We start from the raw sequence: 15,941 nt of genomic DNA, 5'->3' as shown, positions 1-15,941 counted from the left end.
TCATATTGTAAGTCATAAACTGACAGTAATCAGATCCAGTACAACATATGTCTTATTCTTTATTATTACATGATGGATATGTGAAATTGATATTTTTCTAAGGTATAGAGAGCTTTAAATAGTTACATAGAAGAATTCATTTATCTGAACAAAAAAGTTTTTAAATGCATCTATTAGAAGGATAGATATGCAAACAGTTAACTTGTGAAATAACGTAAATTCTGTGATGGTCATGAAATGTAAATTTTATCAGGTTTCTTTATAAGTTACATAAACATGAATGGGTCAATAAAATTCAATTTGATTGAAAAGTACACAATAAAGCCATTACAATTTGTACAGTATAAGACCTATACATACTGAAGGAGCTGACTCCTCCTTTTTCTCGGCCTCCTGTTGCTCCAGTAAGGCTTTCTCCCAGTCCTGGAGGGGGAGTTTCCACTCGGGGAGTGAACCCTTCAGTAACTCCCAGACCTCCTTAATGTGGCCGTACCTGTTCAATATCCAAATAAATCATCAAACGAATGCCTCCAATCCTACACCCAAGACTGAAGCTCTGGCTGTATTCACTGATCAATTAGCATCTTGTTTCATTAGAAGTGGTAAATTAAAGGTTATTTTGTATATAAAAAACTGGCAAGGAAATATTCAAAATTATTTTGAAAGTGAAGATAAATAAAATTTTAGAAAATTTCATTCTTTTTCTTTTTGTTTATGAGAGAAGAAAAAGGTTAGAAATTAATAGAGTTTTTGAAATGCAATAAGATTGCAATAAGATGTAGACCAATATTGGAAATTTTAAAATGAAAAGGTACGACACAGAGATTGGAATGAACAACATTAATAATTATGAGTACATATAGCAATCAACATTCTGGTTACTCACAACATCAACACACTGATATCAGGTTATAAGTGTAAAATGAGTTAAAGTCATATTAATATGGCAGCTAGTACAAAACTAACGATAACTCAACCAATAACTTGTTTTTGGAAATTTAAAGTAGTATTTTAATAATTCTTAATTTTCATAAAACCTCATCATTTTTTAGGCTTCCTTTTTTTTCATTTATGCATTCAATCTTTTGACATTATAACAATTAGATATTAAACAGATTATGAGAGTTAATGATAAACAATGATAAAGACTTGTGGATCAATACAATTGAAAATATATATATATAATGTTTATTAAAGCTGAAATCACTGCACATGTTATTCAATAAAATTTATACAAGAAGTTATCACAATGATTATTTTTTGTTATTGATATTAAAAGTCTCTTTATGAACTTATTACTACCATTGATTATTTATAAATTTCATCATTAATCACAAGACTGCCACCAGAGATTGATCTGCAAAACAATACACATGTATATATTCGGTAAACTACCACCACAAAAAGGCGTCATACGCGAGAGCCCACACTACACGCCTGACTAGACACACTACTCCGAACAGTTCCTTGCCTGTTGTCACTAGAGGTCGACTTTGAGCTCTTTACCCTGGGAGCTTGGCCACTCCCTTCCTGGGATCGCGGCGTGGAGCTTAGCTGGAAATATTTATCAAGCACCTGGCTAGCGGACACTAACGGCGAGGCGCGGCCTGCCCCCTGGGGGTTGACGGGAGGAGGGAGGGGTGTTGCCAGGAAACCCCTGTGTAAGTAGACGAGTGGTCAGCATGCACAGAAAACACAAACGCTGACCACGCAAGCCAGTATGGCTTTGGTCAGCTGTGACAAGCAAAATCAGAAAGTGCTGGTTAATACTGGAGAAACAATGGATAGACTGACACCAGGGCTGTTCAATTCTCGTGTGATCATTGCATCGTGATGCGACTCTTTTAGTCTTCATCATAATATGTTATCCTTATAACCATATCGCTGATAATTAACGTAATTTTACTCATCAACAATTACCATCAGGTAATAACCTTCATTTAAACACAAGTAATATAATTTTCATATAGCAGTTATAATATTACCATTTGCCTATACTTCATTTTACCTTATAGACATAAATACTCAGTCTCCATTTGAGAATGGCATTGCTATAGTTCTTGAGATTTGAGACTGTTTAGTAAACAGAATTGAGATGGGACCTGAAACAACAGGATAGACACCGAACATTCTAAATGCTCTTGTCTCTTGACTGACCCAATTCATGGCAGACATCAAAGACATTTTCATATTTATAATCTGAAGGTGCATCTCTTCATATTTTGTAATTTTGTTGTACTGTATTAAGAACAATAATATACATTCTACAGAAGTGACCATTTAGTATTGACATTTAGTGAACAGCCCAGGTACAGTAACAAACAAGCTGACCAACATTAGTGTATAGAGGATAAATATTACTATTCTGGACCATCACAAACATGTAATACAGGTATAAGGTGACACCACAACACTAAAGGTATATATATCACATCTATAACAGTGAAGCATATTCTTATAGATAGCCTCATCACATCTATAACAGTGAAGCATATTCTTATAGATAGCCTCATCACATCTATAACAGTGAAGCATATTCTTATAGATAGCCTCATCACATCTATCTCATAAACAATCAAAATGTTAAAATCATTGCTGAAGTGTTGTTAATCAATAAGTTCTAGAAAATTATATTAAATTGCTTCCAGAGAATTAAAATTGACTTTGCTGTATTTTGTTATTGAAGTGTGTAAAGATAAGATGGCCATACAGCTGTGTCGTCTGTCTATTACACTCCTAGCAGACATGAAAATGCCAAAGCAAGTGGCCCCCAGAAAGGCTGAGGACTTAAATAAGCCAGTTAAACGAATCAGTAACTCTCTGTGTCAATCATTGGAAGAACTATCTCACAAATTGTGTTAGACTAAAACTAAAGCTGAAGGAAATCTCCAATTCATACCACTAGTCAAGTATTAAAGCAAACTATAAAAGCACAGTGTTGGTTTTTTTCTAACAAATGTATTTTTATGTGTTACTTTATAAATATACACATATGCATTTATCATATAACAATAATAATCTCTCTTACAGAAATTCTAATGTTTGCTTTTTAAGATCAAAAGAATCCAATTTGATTTTCGACGTTGAGACAAGCTGTATGGCCAAGTGAGGAAGACCACTAACACCCAGGGTATCTGTGTATAGCATTGTGGACCTCCAAAGTGAGGTTCCGTACTTACTGGAGAGGAATCGACTCCGGGATCCAGCCGGTCAGACACTGGATAATACTGCAGTCTCCGAACTCACTGCTAGGGCTCCCTCCAGTGTAACTGTACACAAACAAAATTTTATTATTTCACAGGGGATTAACAGGTTTTTTTTTTTTTTTTTTATGAAACAAAAATGATTATTGAACTATGAATATGCTATAAACTATTTTGATAGGCAAACTACAAAGAACATCTTATATTTTTTTCCAGGATAGAATAAATTTGTTTAAATATGCTAAATAAATCAAAATACATCACAAATGATTCATGGGAGATTTTCTTGTTAAAAACATTAGAAATAAATTACATTCCTAATGTCTAGTTATCAACAGTATTGTCTCTCATATTAACTGAATGAACATTTTTAAAACACTAACTCTGAAAATTCATTGAGAATGATGTTTGCTCAATTACTGCAAAAAGATGAGAAATTGAGAATCTGTATAAGACAAGAGGCCCAAGAGGCCTTGACAGTCACCTGAGTGCTGCTACAGAAAGAGCATGGCAAAGTTGGTTCAAATCTATAAAAAATCTACGAATTGAAATAAACTTTAAAGTTGAACTTTCGTATTAGAATTTTTATTTTTTGTTTTTCATTTTGATAGTTAGTGTACTATGTTACCAAACCTTATGTTTAAAATTCCAATTTGCTTTGCTAACGTTAAACAACAAAACCAAACTAGAAGTCAGTCAGAGTCAGTGATTTTATAAATTTCACTTTTTAATCTATGGAGATTATTTGTTTGCATCAAACCTGTGAATTCAGAAGAAGATTTTTGAAATTTTAGCCATTTTGACCCATTTTGGCCCCGCCCCTCTGGTCCCTGGGGTCAGCCAGGACCAATTTGGATATGGTGTTAAAATGCTATTTCAGGCTAATAATTCTAACCCAGTTTGACTCATTTCCTATTAAAACTAAGCAAATAATGTTCATAAATGTGTTTTTCCTATATAGACTATAGTAAATTTGACCCCCTCCCCTGGGGAAAATCTGAGATCCCAGGGCCATGAAATTCACAAATTTTGTAAAGGGCCTTAAGACCTTCCAATCTATGACGAGTATTTGGTTCCATCAATCTGTGAATTCAGAAGAAGATTTTTGAAGTTTTAGCCTATTTGACCCTTTTTGGCCCCGCCCCTAAGGCCCCTGGGGGTCGGCCAGGACCAATATAGATATGACAATAAAATGCTATCTCAGGCTAATAATTCTAACCCAGTTTGACTAATTTCCTATGAAAAATAAGCAGATAACATTCATAAATGTGTTTTTCCTATATAAACAATAGTAAACTTGACCCCCTCCCCAGGGGGAAACATGAGACCCCAGGGTCATATAATTCACAACTTTTGTAGAGGACCTTTATAATAATTAGACCTTTCTATCTGTGATTCCATCACATCTGTGGGTGGAGAAGAAGATTTTTGAAATTATAGTCAATTTTACCCCTTTGGGGACCATATAATTAACAATTTTGATTGGCTTTTGCATTAGAAGGCTTGTGCAAAATTTCATTGAATTTGCTTCAGCGGTTTTTGAGAAGAAGTCGAAAATGTAAAATTGTTTACGGACATACGACGCACGACGATGGACAAAAGGCGATTAGAGACTTTGTCTCAGGTGACCTAAAAAGATACATACTCAAGGGAGGCAACTTTGATGAGAGCTTTTGTAAGCAGCAACGGCCAGAGTTCATGTTGGTTTGTGGTGGCAGGCAGGAGGAGGTTTTCATTCTCATCAACTGGAATCTGGTCATCAATCAGAATCTTTCTCCATACACCCTGGTAAAACAAAGTTACAAAATAATTATCCATATACCCTGGTAAAACAAAGTTACAAAATAATTATCCATATACCCTGGTAAAACAAAGTTACAAAATAATTATCCATACACCCTGGTAAAACAAAGTTACAAAATAATTATCCATATACCCTGGTAAAACAAAGTTACAAAATAATTATCCATATACCCTGGTAAAACAAAGTTACAAAATAATTATCCATATACCCTGGTAAAACAAAGTTACAAAATAATTATCCATATACCCTGGTAAAACAAAGTTACAAAATAATTATCCATACACCCTGGTAAAAAAAAGTTACAAAATAATTATCAATATACCCTGGTAAAACAAAGTTACAAAATAATTATCCATATACCCTGGTAAAACAAAGTTACAAAATAATTATCCATACACCCTGGTAAAACAAAGTTACAAAATAATTATCCATATACCCTGGTAAAACAAAGTTACAAAATAATTATACATACACCCTGGTAATACAAAGTTACAAAATAATTATCCATATACCCTGGTAAAACAAAGTTACAAAATAATTATCCATACATCCTGGTAAAACAAAGTTACATTATAATTCGATGACAATTGAAATTATTAATCCAAAAGCTAAGGTCGTTTAAAGATGTGTTTCCCTGTATGTGATGTGTTGTGTATGGTAGCTGTGTGTGTCTTGTCTATTTTATAGTACTATCTCACTGCAGCGTACTCAATATTTAGACATGAATCTTTCATCAAATGTAAATGACATAACTAAATAACTAGATAAATAAGAGCACATATAAAATAAAGAAAAAGATAAGAGGTATTTGAAAGAGAGCTAGAAATAAGACCTATTAAGATTTTCCTACATCATTGTATACTCACCATCCAGTAAAGCCGCACGGCGTACTTGCCATACGAGTTGTATGGGGGTATATGTGGACCCTTCACCACTTTGTTGACAGCATATATATGTTCCCAGGGTCTCCAGGAGTGAGAGATTTCCTCGTACGGAACTGACGGATCAGCCTGCTCTGGAGGAGGGTTCTGGACAGCACTCGTCTCCCATAGGAAAGTGATCTGGCTGATAATGAATCGCATCAACTGGAAGGCAAAAAGGCAGACGTTGGATAAAGGTTGTTAACTACGGCATTCAACATCTGATAAATGACAAAATTCAAACAAAACGTAAATGTTATGTTAAATCATGATATCCAACAGATTTTATAAATGGTGATTTCAGTTACAGTTCCAAATTCTAAAATTTTTTATTTCATTTTTACACATGAACAATTATATTCGTGAGTGTTAATAAAAGCGAGGAAATTATTGATCCTTTCATTAATATCAAGAAAACTCATTTTCAAGATCTTCAGCACGGAGCTGAGAAATTTTCTGGTGGATTTAAAATTATGATGATTGGCAGTTAGGGTGAAGGATATTTGGTATTCAGGAATGAGATCAGTTTTATATTTAACTACAGTTTGACAAAATCCTGACAAATTCAATTTAAATAGGAGTCTAACAAGATTACAGACACACGGTTAGCATGTCTGGTGTGTCACGAACGGCTTGTTATCCTCTATTAGGACCGTTACGTAACAGTAGAATGACACCGAAGCACATCTCCGTCCTGCCTCAGACTTGTAACACCCTTAAATTCACAACAGTGCATCTCAACAGCTGGTCTCGTACTGTCATTTATACAAATTAGATACATTAATTACCCCTGGGCCTTTACGTTCCAATGACAAAAGAATAGAGACAAATTTGATGTACAAATTCTATGACATTTACTACATAATTCAAATATTGATTTCTTACAAATATTCTTGGGTGCAGATTGAGAAAATAAAATTATAAGAATTGTAGTGATGTGTAAACGGGAGATGACAAGTGTTACCATTAACAAAGTGATGAGAACCAAGTTTTCTCTGTGACTTGTTATCAGGAGAAGACTAGTACCATTACCGTCATATCAGACATGGTAATGACCACTGGCTGTAACAGCTACAACATTGTGGCTGATCAATACAGCCACTACCTGCAGATTAGCACTCATAGAAAATCAATCACACATTTCTAACAAAATACTAAATGTGGTTCTGATACAGAGTGAAGGACAAACTGATCAGCCGAATACTTAACTCAACATTTTGTTACTGAGTGCCATAATCACTGGGAGATTGATGATATTATTAGATGTTACAATATCTAGCTTACATTCAAAAGGAAAACCAAGAAATGACTCTACAGTATCATTGATGGGGGTATAGATTTTAAATATCTTAATTATAGACACTATAATAAATAGGATCAACAAAGCGTCAGTATTATTTCTTCAATTTTGACTTTTTTCTTTTTTTTTAAACTTGAAAATAATTTTAACATTTTGTTCACTATATATACTGGCTGAGACACCCAAAACATGCTGGCACTATAGAGATACACTTAAAACTTCTCTATTCAAACCACCTAGGGGTATGTCTGAGACAACCAAACAATATTTATAGACAGACAGGAAACTCTCTCTAATAAGACTTTGTATACCACAAAACATCTCCATAGGCAACACCTTGGGGATTGGGCAGAATAATTATAAAGATAATGGTGAAAGTCTTGTAAATCTTATTCAGAAGAAATTCAGACTTTTTAACCAACTGCTGATGATAATATAAAGAAACTACAGCTTCCCAATTCTCCTAACCTGCTAACCCAGATCGCTTATAGAATACCATTTCTGCTCGTAATTAAGTTATTATTCCAAATCTCGGTAGGAACAACCCTGTTGCCACCTGAAACCATACTATTAAGGTATCTATAATTCTCGGACAATATCAAATATAGACCTTCATAAAGTTAAGAAGCTTAGAAGGTCTGAGAAGTCATACAAGCTTTGGTTTCTATTATCATTACAGGCTTAAGCCTACAGGGGGTCCAGAGGAAATAGTCAGAGGCTGGTTAAGCATCAATTTGAAGTCGATGGATAAGTTTATCACAAATGTTGCAAGCTAGTCTACTACTTGAACTAAGCTAAGGGGCTTATATATGTTCCTATTGAGAAAGCTTCTGATAAACAAAGTAAAGTAGCAGATCCTGTATTCCTTCTAGCTTTGTCCATTCTTAAGGAGCTTATAATGTCCTTCAGCAGATTTTAGCCACATTAACATGTGGGTTGTACCATTTTAAATGAGCTACTAACCTCACTGTGGTGGAGATGTTCATTGGCTTTGATGAGATCAAAGTCTCCCACACAGTCTGGGTCAACCACAACGGGTGTCTGTAACAAAAAGGCTCAGTGGTTAGTTTAATCAGAATGTGCCAGCAGCGTCATTATATCCACATCTTAAAAATACATGGCTCAGCGGTCAGAGAGCAAAACCAGGTCAAGAAAGAATAAACATATCTACACATAATGTATATGGCTTTGTGCTGACTGAAATTACGATAATCAGGCAAGAACAAGATTTAGACAATGAAACTGAAAAGGGCAGACAGAGAGAGAAAAATTGTCTGAAATAATTCAATTTTTCGATTTTTAAAAACAATAAGTAAAAATGACTTCAGAACAATATATCTATACTGAGTAGTAAGAAACTTTTTTTTTTATTATGATGTGTTACCTTTTCTGTGATGTAGTCACATGGCCGTTTCCAGTAGTGGGGTCTGAGGGATGGTGGCATATCAATCCTTCCATCAGGATCCTCGTACAGGTGTGTGGCCTGTAAATATACCATCATTAAAACTTATTGTACGTTGTACTTCTATTCCATTAGTCCATGAAACAAAACCTAGTAATAGGTGGGGTCATGAAGGCAATAAGCCAGTAAATAAATAACTACATGTACTTCTATTCCATAACACAGAGACACTACATCTTAATGATGTCCTTTTAAAATCAATATCCATCATAATAGAATTTAGCATAAATAACTTTATGCTGGCAAAATGTGAAAAAATGTAACTAATTTAGCAATTAACTGCAAAACAAAATTTCGATCATTACTTTATGAAATGTCCTTTTGAAAACATTTAATAATTCATTAAATCTATTGTTAATATGTAACAATGATAACAATGATCTCTACACTTCTGCCTTCATTAATAAAATATTGTAATAAAAATATATTGATGAATTAAGCTGATAATTAATACTCACCACAGGAGATTTGCCTTTGTCCTTGGCCCCACCTTTGTGAGCTACATCCTATTTCATAAAGAAACAGTCAATGGATTATAATATATACTAAGAGAGTAATTCTATAAATCTTACTGCACTTCAAAGAAATTTTAATCAAACTAAAGCCTTAAAATTGTTAAAAGTTAAAATGAAAAATTATTTTTCTGAAGCAAACAACTTGATAAAGACGAGTGGTGTTTGATAGGATGTTTGACACTTATAATATTCCCAATGAAAATCATTTTAAACTTTATACAAATTCACAAAAAAATAAATATGAATTCCAATTGGAAATTCCATTCCCAATTTCCAAGCCAAAACATAATAGATAGAGTCCTTCTCAATGCAATAAAGTGTCCTTTCCAATGCGGTATAAGACAACCCACATCATTATTCTGCCTTGACTGAACTGAGATGCTTGTTAACAGGACCACAATTACCTGATGATTACCGTAACATTACAACTACAATCAAGCCTGCCATTGTATCAGGCTGTTATCAAGCAGTTGCCATCAGGTAACCTTCGATTTATACATTATTCAATATCTAATTCCCGAGGCAAAATTTCACGAAGCAAAATATACATGTAAAATGAACATCCTGTTTCAGAATTATTACTTGATAACTTTCGGTCTATACATTATTCAATATTCAATGCCTGTGGTATGATTTGAAGAAGGGTAGAAACAGCATGTTGTGTTTACCATAGGCAAAGTTAAACTGGACACAAGCTGTTTCAAGAAAAGCAATACATTGTGTAAGTACAAATCGTCCAAAATAAGTAAAGTATCATTGTCAATAAAACTTATATCCTATTCTCTGCAAACACTATATATATACATAGTATACCCACCCATTTTTCTGCATTAACGTCGACTTCACTCCATTCTGGCCAGATGACCAGCTTTGGCCGTTTGGAGTCAGCCCCACCAGCACTAGCCGCTATGGATGCAGCCCTGGAATGACAGAAGAACACATAACACATTAGTATGATATACTGTTAATCTTTCTGTTCATTTCAAAATTTGTCTTTTTACTCTGTCAATCTGTGTAACAGATCTTCAGTCAATATCTAATAATCCATACATTAATGTGGACGTTAATGATGCAAATGGAAATACAAATGTACAAAAAATGTACCAGGTATACACTGATGAATTCTACTGTCAATGCATTCATGGTCTAATAACTGAAATGAAATTGACATTTTCATTCAATAATTACAAAATACAGAGAGTATGGGATTTAGTGTTTTTACTATACCAGTAACCATGCAAGGCCAATTACCGGAATGATACAAAATATACTGCAAACACACGAAATCTGTTAATCTTTATCTTGCCGTGCAAAATATTATATCTATTTAAAAGCATTAATTTAGATATCTAATTTTATGAATACAAGTGTATAAGTGAAACATTATTATCACATAATCCCAGGCTGTTATCAAGCAGTTGCCATCAGGTAACCTTCGATTTATACATTATTCAATATCTAATTCCCGAGGCAAAATTTCACGAAGCAAAATATACATGTAAAATGAACATCCTGTTTCAGAATTATTACTTGATAACTTTCGGTCTATACATTATTCAATATTCAATGCCTGTGGTATGATTTGAAGAAGGGTAGAAACAGCATGTTGTGTTTACCATAGGCAAAGTTAAACTGGACACAAGCTGTTTCAAGAAAAGCAATACATTGTGTAAGTACAAATCGTCCAAAATAAGTAAAGTATCATTGTCAATAAAACTTATATCCTATTCTCTGCAAACACTATATATACATAGTATACCCACCCATTTTTCTGCATTAACGTCGACTTCACTCCATTCTGGCCAGATGACCAGCTTTGGCCGTTTGGAGTCAGCCCCACCAGCACTAGCCGCTATGGATGCAGCCCTGGAATGACAGAAGAACACATAACACATTAGTATGATATACTGTTAATCTTTCTGTTCATTTCAAAATTTGTCTTTTTACTCTGTCAATCTGTGTAACAGATCTTCAGTCAATATCTAATAATCCATACATTAATGTGGACGTTAATGATGCAAATGGAAATACAAATGTACAAAAAATGTACCAGGTATACACTGATGAATTCTACTGTCAATGCATTCATGGTCTAATAACTGAAATGAAATTGACATTTTCATTCAATAATTACAAAATACAGAGAGTATGGGATTTAGTGTTTTTACTATACCAGTAACCATGCAAGGCCAATTACCGGAATGATACAAAATATACTGCAAACACACGAAATCTGTTAATCTTTATCTTGCCGTGCAAAATATTATATCTATTTAAAAGCATTAATTTAGATATCTAATTGATGAATACAAGTGTATAAGTGAAACATTATTATCACATAACCAAACAATGTTCAATGACATCAAAATCCTTTATGATGTTAGCAGCATTTTATAATCAATCAAATAATTCTTTTTGTCATACAGGAATGAAAAAAATCCAAACAACTGCCATCGTAACTCCAATAAAACCAGAAGCATGCACATTTACATTCACCGATAAGACACCATAATACACCTGATATCATCAAACAACATGAGCGTTGTTACCTGTCCCCCAGTAAACACATGTTGGTCACGACAGATCAGCACCATGGCAGCTAGAAACCCAGCTTACACACCTACACAACTCCACACCTGAATCTAACCAAATCTCGGAGAATTCAGAATTATATACAACAAAGTGTTGTTTGCAGGTAACTGTTGTCTGGTAGGCTGAGTAGTCGGATGTGCCTACCTGGCTAACCAATCAATAACCCCGACAGAGATAAGCCTTGCCTGGCAGTCATCATTGTTCCTGCATCACAACATTATCGCTGTGATGCTGGAGAGTGCTCCAGTCTCAGGGTATAAATCTACCCATCGCTATCCCCCTGGTATCACATTCTCGTGAAAACTGATAATTTTGAATCTCCTTGTTTTAATGGCAAAGCAGGCCGCCATTATTTCAGGGCCAACCATATAATCATGACACCTGACTTTTAAATAATTCACAGAAAATTAAAAATCAATATGTTCCAATTTCCATTTTTACCTGTGTGGCCTATTCTGTTTATTACAAACTGATTGAAGGTATTGTATAAAATTGTATGTTTTGTATATATGCATCATTTCAAATTTTCTAAATAGATTTTATCTAATTATTATCATCAAAAGAGTCAAAATCAGATTTCAAGAATGCTACAAAAAATTCAATACAAAATAAATGATGATATACCCAAACAATATGGTATAATTGCATGTGTATAGTTCATTTGTCAGCATGAAAGTAAATTCTTTAGTATTCACAAGAGTAGATAGAAATTAATAAGGTACCTTTTAATGCTTAAATGTAATAAAAAATTCACATTAACATATAAAAATGTTCCAAAGTAGTCACAGAGACTTTCTGTACCTGGATGTTCGGCCCTGAGTCTGACTTCTTTGGACTGACGAGTCCATGGACAGGTGGTCAGTAATCACAGCCAATGACCACTCCAGGTAGATAATGATCTGACCCGTATCAGGTAAGGCTTGACCGAGGATGTGCAGTACCAGACTGTGGAACAATCAGGTACATAACTGCCCATACATCTGCCTCGACACTTAACTGGTCGTAAAGGTGACGATGAATTATGTACACACCATCGTCACCATGCCACCTGTCCAGCTAGTGGCGATAAGTACCCGGACTCCCTTTGTCACGTCAAAACATCAAGACGGATCGAAAGTCACTTCATACACAATATATTAGAATTATTCATGTGTGAATCATAGTGGTTTTCTCCAGTAGTATATTGATAGGTGAAATTATAACAAAAAGCCATCATCAAAGTCATATTGATTACAGGCACAAGTGCAGACAAAGCAGAAAAACTGGGGTACTGTTATATTCATGTAAAGACCTGTAGAAACATATTACAAGAAATTACAGGGTCCAGAGGACATGAGTCTTTTTGTGTATGAGAGGACAGGAATCTAGTAGGAGTAACAGTGTGTAGAATGTGGGGAAAACAGTCAAGCAGAAAGAAGCGCAAAAGAGGACAGGAGTCTATATCTAATGGGGGTAGAGGACATGAGTCAAAACAGTGTACCAGTAAACATGAGTCTAAATACAAGTGTCACTAAAAAACACTAAATCTGCAAAAGAGGACATGAAAACCGATGACGCTAAACAGTGTAGCAACTAGAAGTAACAGAATCTAAACAGTGTACAGAAATAATTACAGTCTGGTCCAGAGGACATGAGTCTAAACAGTGTACAGTAATGTCTGGTCCAGAGGACAGGAATCTAGTGTCTGGTCCAGAGGACAGGAGTCCAAACAGTGTACAGTAATGTCTGGTCCAGAGGACATGAGTCTAAACAGTGTACAGTAGTGTCTGGTCCAGAGGACAGAAGCTAAACAATGTACAGTAATGTCTGGTCCAGAGGACAGGAGTCTAGTGTCTGGTCCAGAGGACAGGAGTCTAAACAGTGTACAGTAATGTCTGGTCCAGAGGACATGAGTCTAAACAGTGTACAGTAATGTCTGGTCCGGAGGACACAAGTGTCTAAACAGTGTACAGTAATGTCTGGTCCAGTAGGACAGGAGTCTAGTGTCTGGTCCGGAGGACAAGTGTCTAAACAGTGTACAGTAATGTCTGGTCCAGTGAGTCCAGTAGTCTGGTCCATGAGGACAGGTCTAAACAGTGTACAGTAATGTCTGGTCCAGAGGACATGAGTCTAAACAGTGTACAGTAATGTCTGGTCCAGAGGACAGAAGTCTAAAACAGTGTACAGTAATGTCTGGTCCAGAGGACAGGAAGTCTAAACAGTGTACAGTAAATGTCTGGTCCAGAGGACAGTCTAAACAGTCGTGTCTGGTCCAAGGACAGAGTACAGTAAACAGTGTGTAAGTCTGGTCCAGAGGACAGGAGTCTAGGTGTCAGTGTCTGGTCCAGAGGACAGGAGTCTAAACAGTGTACAGTAATGTCTGGTCCAGAGGACATGAGTCTAAACAGTGTACAGTAATGTCTGGTCCAGAGGACATGAGTCTAGTGTCTGGTCCGGAGGACAAGTGTCTAAACAGTGTACAGTAATGTCTGGTCCAGAGGACATGAGTCTAAACAGTGTACAGTAATGTCTGGTCCAGAGGACAGGAGTCTAAACAGTGTACAGTAATGTCTGGTCCAGAGGACAGGAGTCTAAACAGTGTACAGTAATGTCTGGTCCAGAGGACATGAGTCTAAACAGTGTTACAGTAATGTCTGGTCCAGAGGACAGGAGTCTAAACAGTGTACAGTAATGTCTGGTCCAGAGGACAGAAGTCTAGTGTCTAGTCCGGAGGACAAGTGTCTAAACAGTGTACAGTAATGTCTGGTCCAGAGGACAGGAGTCTAAACAGTGTACAGTAATGTCTGGTCCAGAGGACATGAGTCTAAACAGTGTACAGTAATGTCTGGTCCAGAGGACAGAAGTCTAAACAGTGTACAGTAATGTCTGGTCCAGAGGACAGGAGTCTAGTGTCTGGTCCAGAGGACAGGAGTCTAAACAGTGTACAGTAATGTCTGGTCCAGAGGACAGGAGTCTAAACAGTGTACAGTAATGTCTGGTCCAGAGGACAGGAGTCTAAACAGTGTACAGTAATGTCTGGTCCAGAGGACAGGAGTCTAAACAGTGTACAGTAATGTCTGGTCCAGAGGACAGGGGTCTAAACAGTGTACAGTAATGTCTGGTCCAGAGGTACATGGTTTTAACAGTGTACAGTAATGTCTGGGTCCAGAGGACAGTGAGTCTAAACAGATGTACAGTAATGTTATCTGGTCCAGAGGACAGGGAGTCTAAAAAACAGTGTAAACAGTAATATGTTTTTCTGGTTCCAGAGGACAGAAGTCTAAAACAGTGTACAGTAATGTCTGGTCCAGAGGACAGAAGTCTAAACAGTGTACAGTAATGTCTGGTCCAGAGGACAGGAGTCTAAACAGTGTACAGTAATGTCTGGTCCAGAGGACATGAGTCTAAACAGTGTACAGTAATGTCTGGTCCAGAGGACAGGAGTCTAAACAGTGTACAGTAATGTCTGGTCCAGAGGACAGGAGTCTAAACAGTGTACAGTAATGTCTGGTCCAGAGGACATGAGTCTAAACAGTGTACAGTAATGTCTGGTCCAGAGGAGTCAGACAGGGTCAGGAACTAAACAGTGTACAGTAATGTCCGTTAGTCCAGAGGACAGTAATGTCTGGTCCAGAGGACAGAAGTCTAAACAGTGTACAGTAATGTCTGGTCCAGAGGACAGGAGTCTAAACAGTGTACAGTAATGTCTGGTCCAGAGGACAGAAGTCTAAACAGTGTACAGTAATGTCTGGTCCAGAGGACAGGAGTCTAAACAGTGGTACAGTAATGTCTGGTCCGGAGGACAAGGAGCTCTAACAGGTGTACAGTAATGTCTGGTCCAGAGGACAGGGGTCTAAACAGTGTACAGTAATGTCTGTCCAGAGGACATGAGTCCTAATCACTGTGTACATTAATGTAATAGTACTGGTCCCCAGAGGACATGAGTCTAAACAGTGTACAGTAATGTCTGGTCCAGAGGACAGGAGTCTAAACAGTGTACAGTAATGTCTGGTCCAGAGGACAGGAGTCTAAACAGTGTACAGTAATGTCTGGTCCAGAGGACATGAGTCTAAACAGTGTACAGTAATGTCTGGTCCAGAGGACAGGGGTCTAAAATAATGTACAGTAATGTATGGTCCAGAGGACATGAGGCTAACACAGTGATA

The 15,941-nt window shown here is 36.2% G+C and overlaps 1 protein-coding gene across 1 annotated transcript in view; it reads right to left on the bottom strand.

The window, feature by feature from the left end:
• LOC138327551 (androglobin-like) overlaps positions 1-15,941 on the bottom strand; it is a 64,005-nt gene that overhangs the window by 36,185 nt on the left and 11,879 nt on the right. The window contains exons 2-10 of the mRNA XM_069273729.1: positions 10,968-11,070; positions 9,148-9,195; positions 8,612-8,710; positions 8,191-8,268; positions 5,874-6,092; positions 4,849-4,988; positions 3,180-3,269; positions 1,472-1,657; positions 361-493 (exon numbers count right to left, since the gene is read on the bottom strand). Coding sequence (XP_069129830.1) covers positions 361-493; positions 1,472-1,657; positions 3,180-3,269; positions 4,849-4,988; positions 5,874-6,092; positions 8,191-8,268; positions 8,612-8,710; positions 9,148-9,195; positions 10,968-11,070 — 1,096 coding nt within the window. The remainder of the gene's footprint in view (positions 1-360; positions 494-1,471; positions 1,658-3,179; positions 3,270-4,848; positions 4,989-5,873; positions 6,093-8,190; positions 8,269-8,611; positions 8,711-9,147; positions 9,196-10,967; positions 11,071-15,941) is intronic.

Source organism: Argopecten irradians, chromosome 1 (genome assembly GCF_041381155.1).
Source record: "Argopecten irradians isolate NY chromosome 1, Ai_NY, whole genome shotgun sequence".
In the NCBI taxonomy this organism is placed as follows: domain Eukaryota; kingdom Metazoa; phylum Mollusca; class Bivalvia; order Pectinida; family Pectinidae; genus Argopecten; species Argopecten irradians.
The sequence above is the reverse complement of the archived record's forward strand: the minus strand, read 5'-3'. Positions and strand labels throughout refer to the sequence as shown.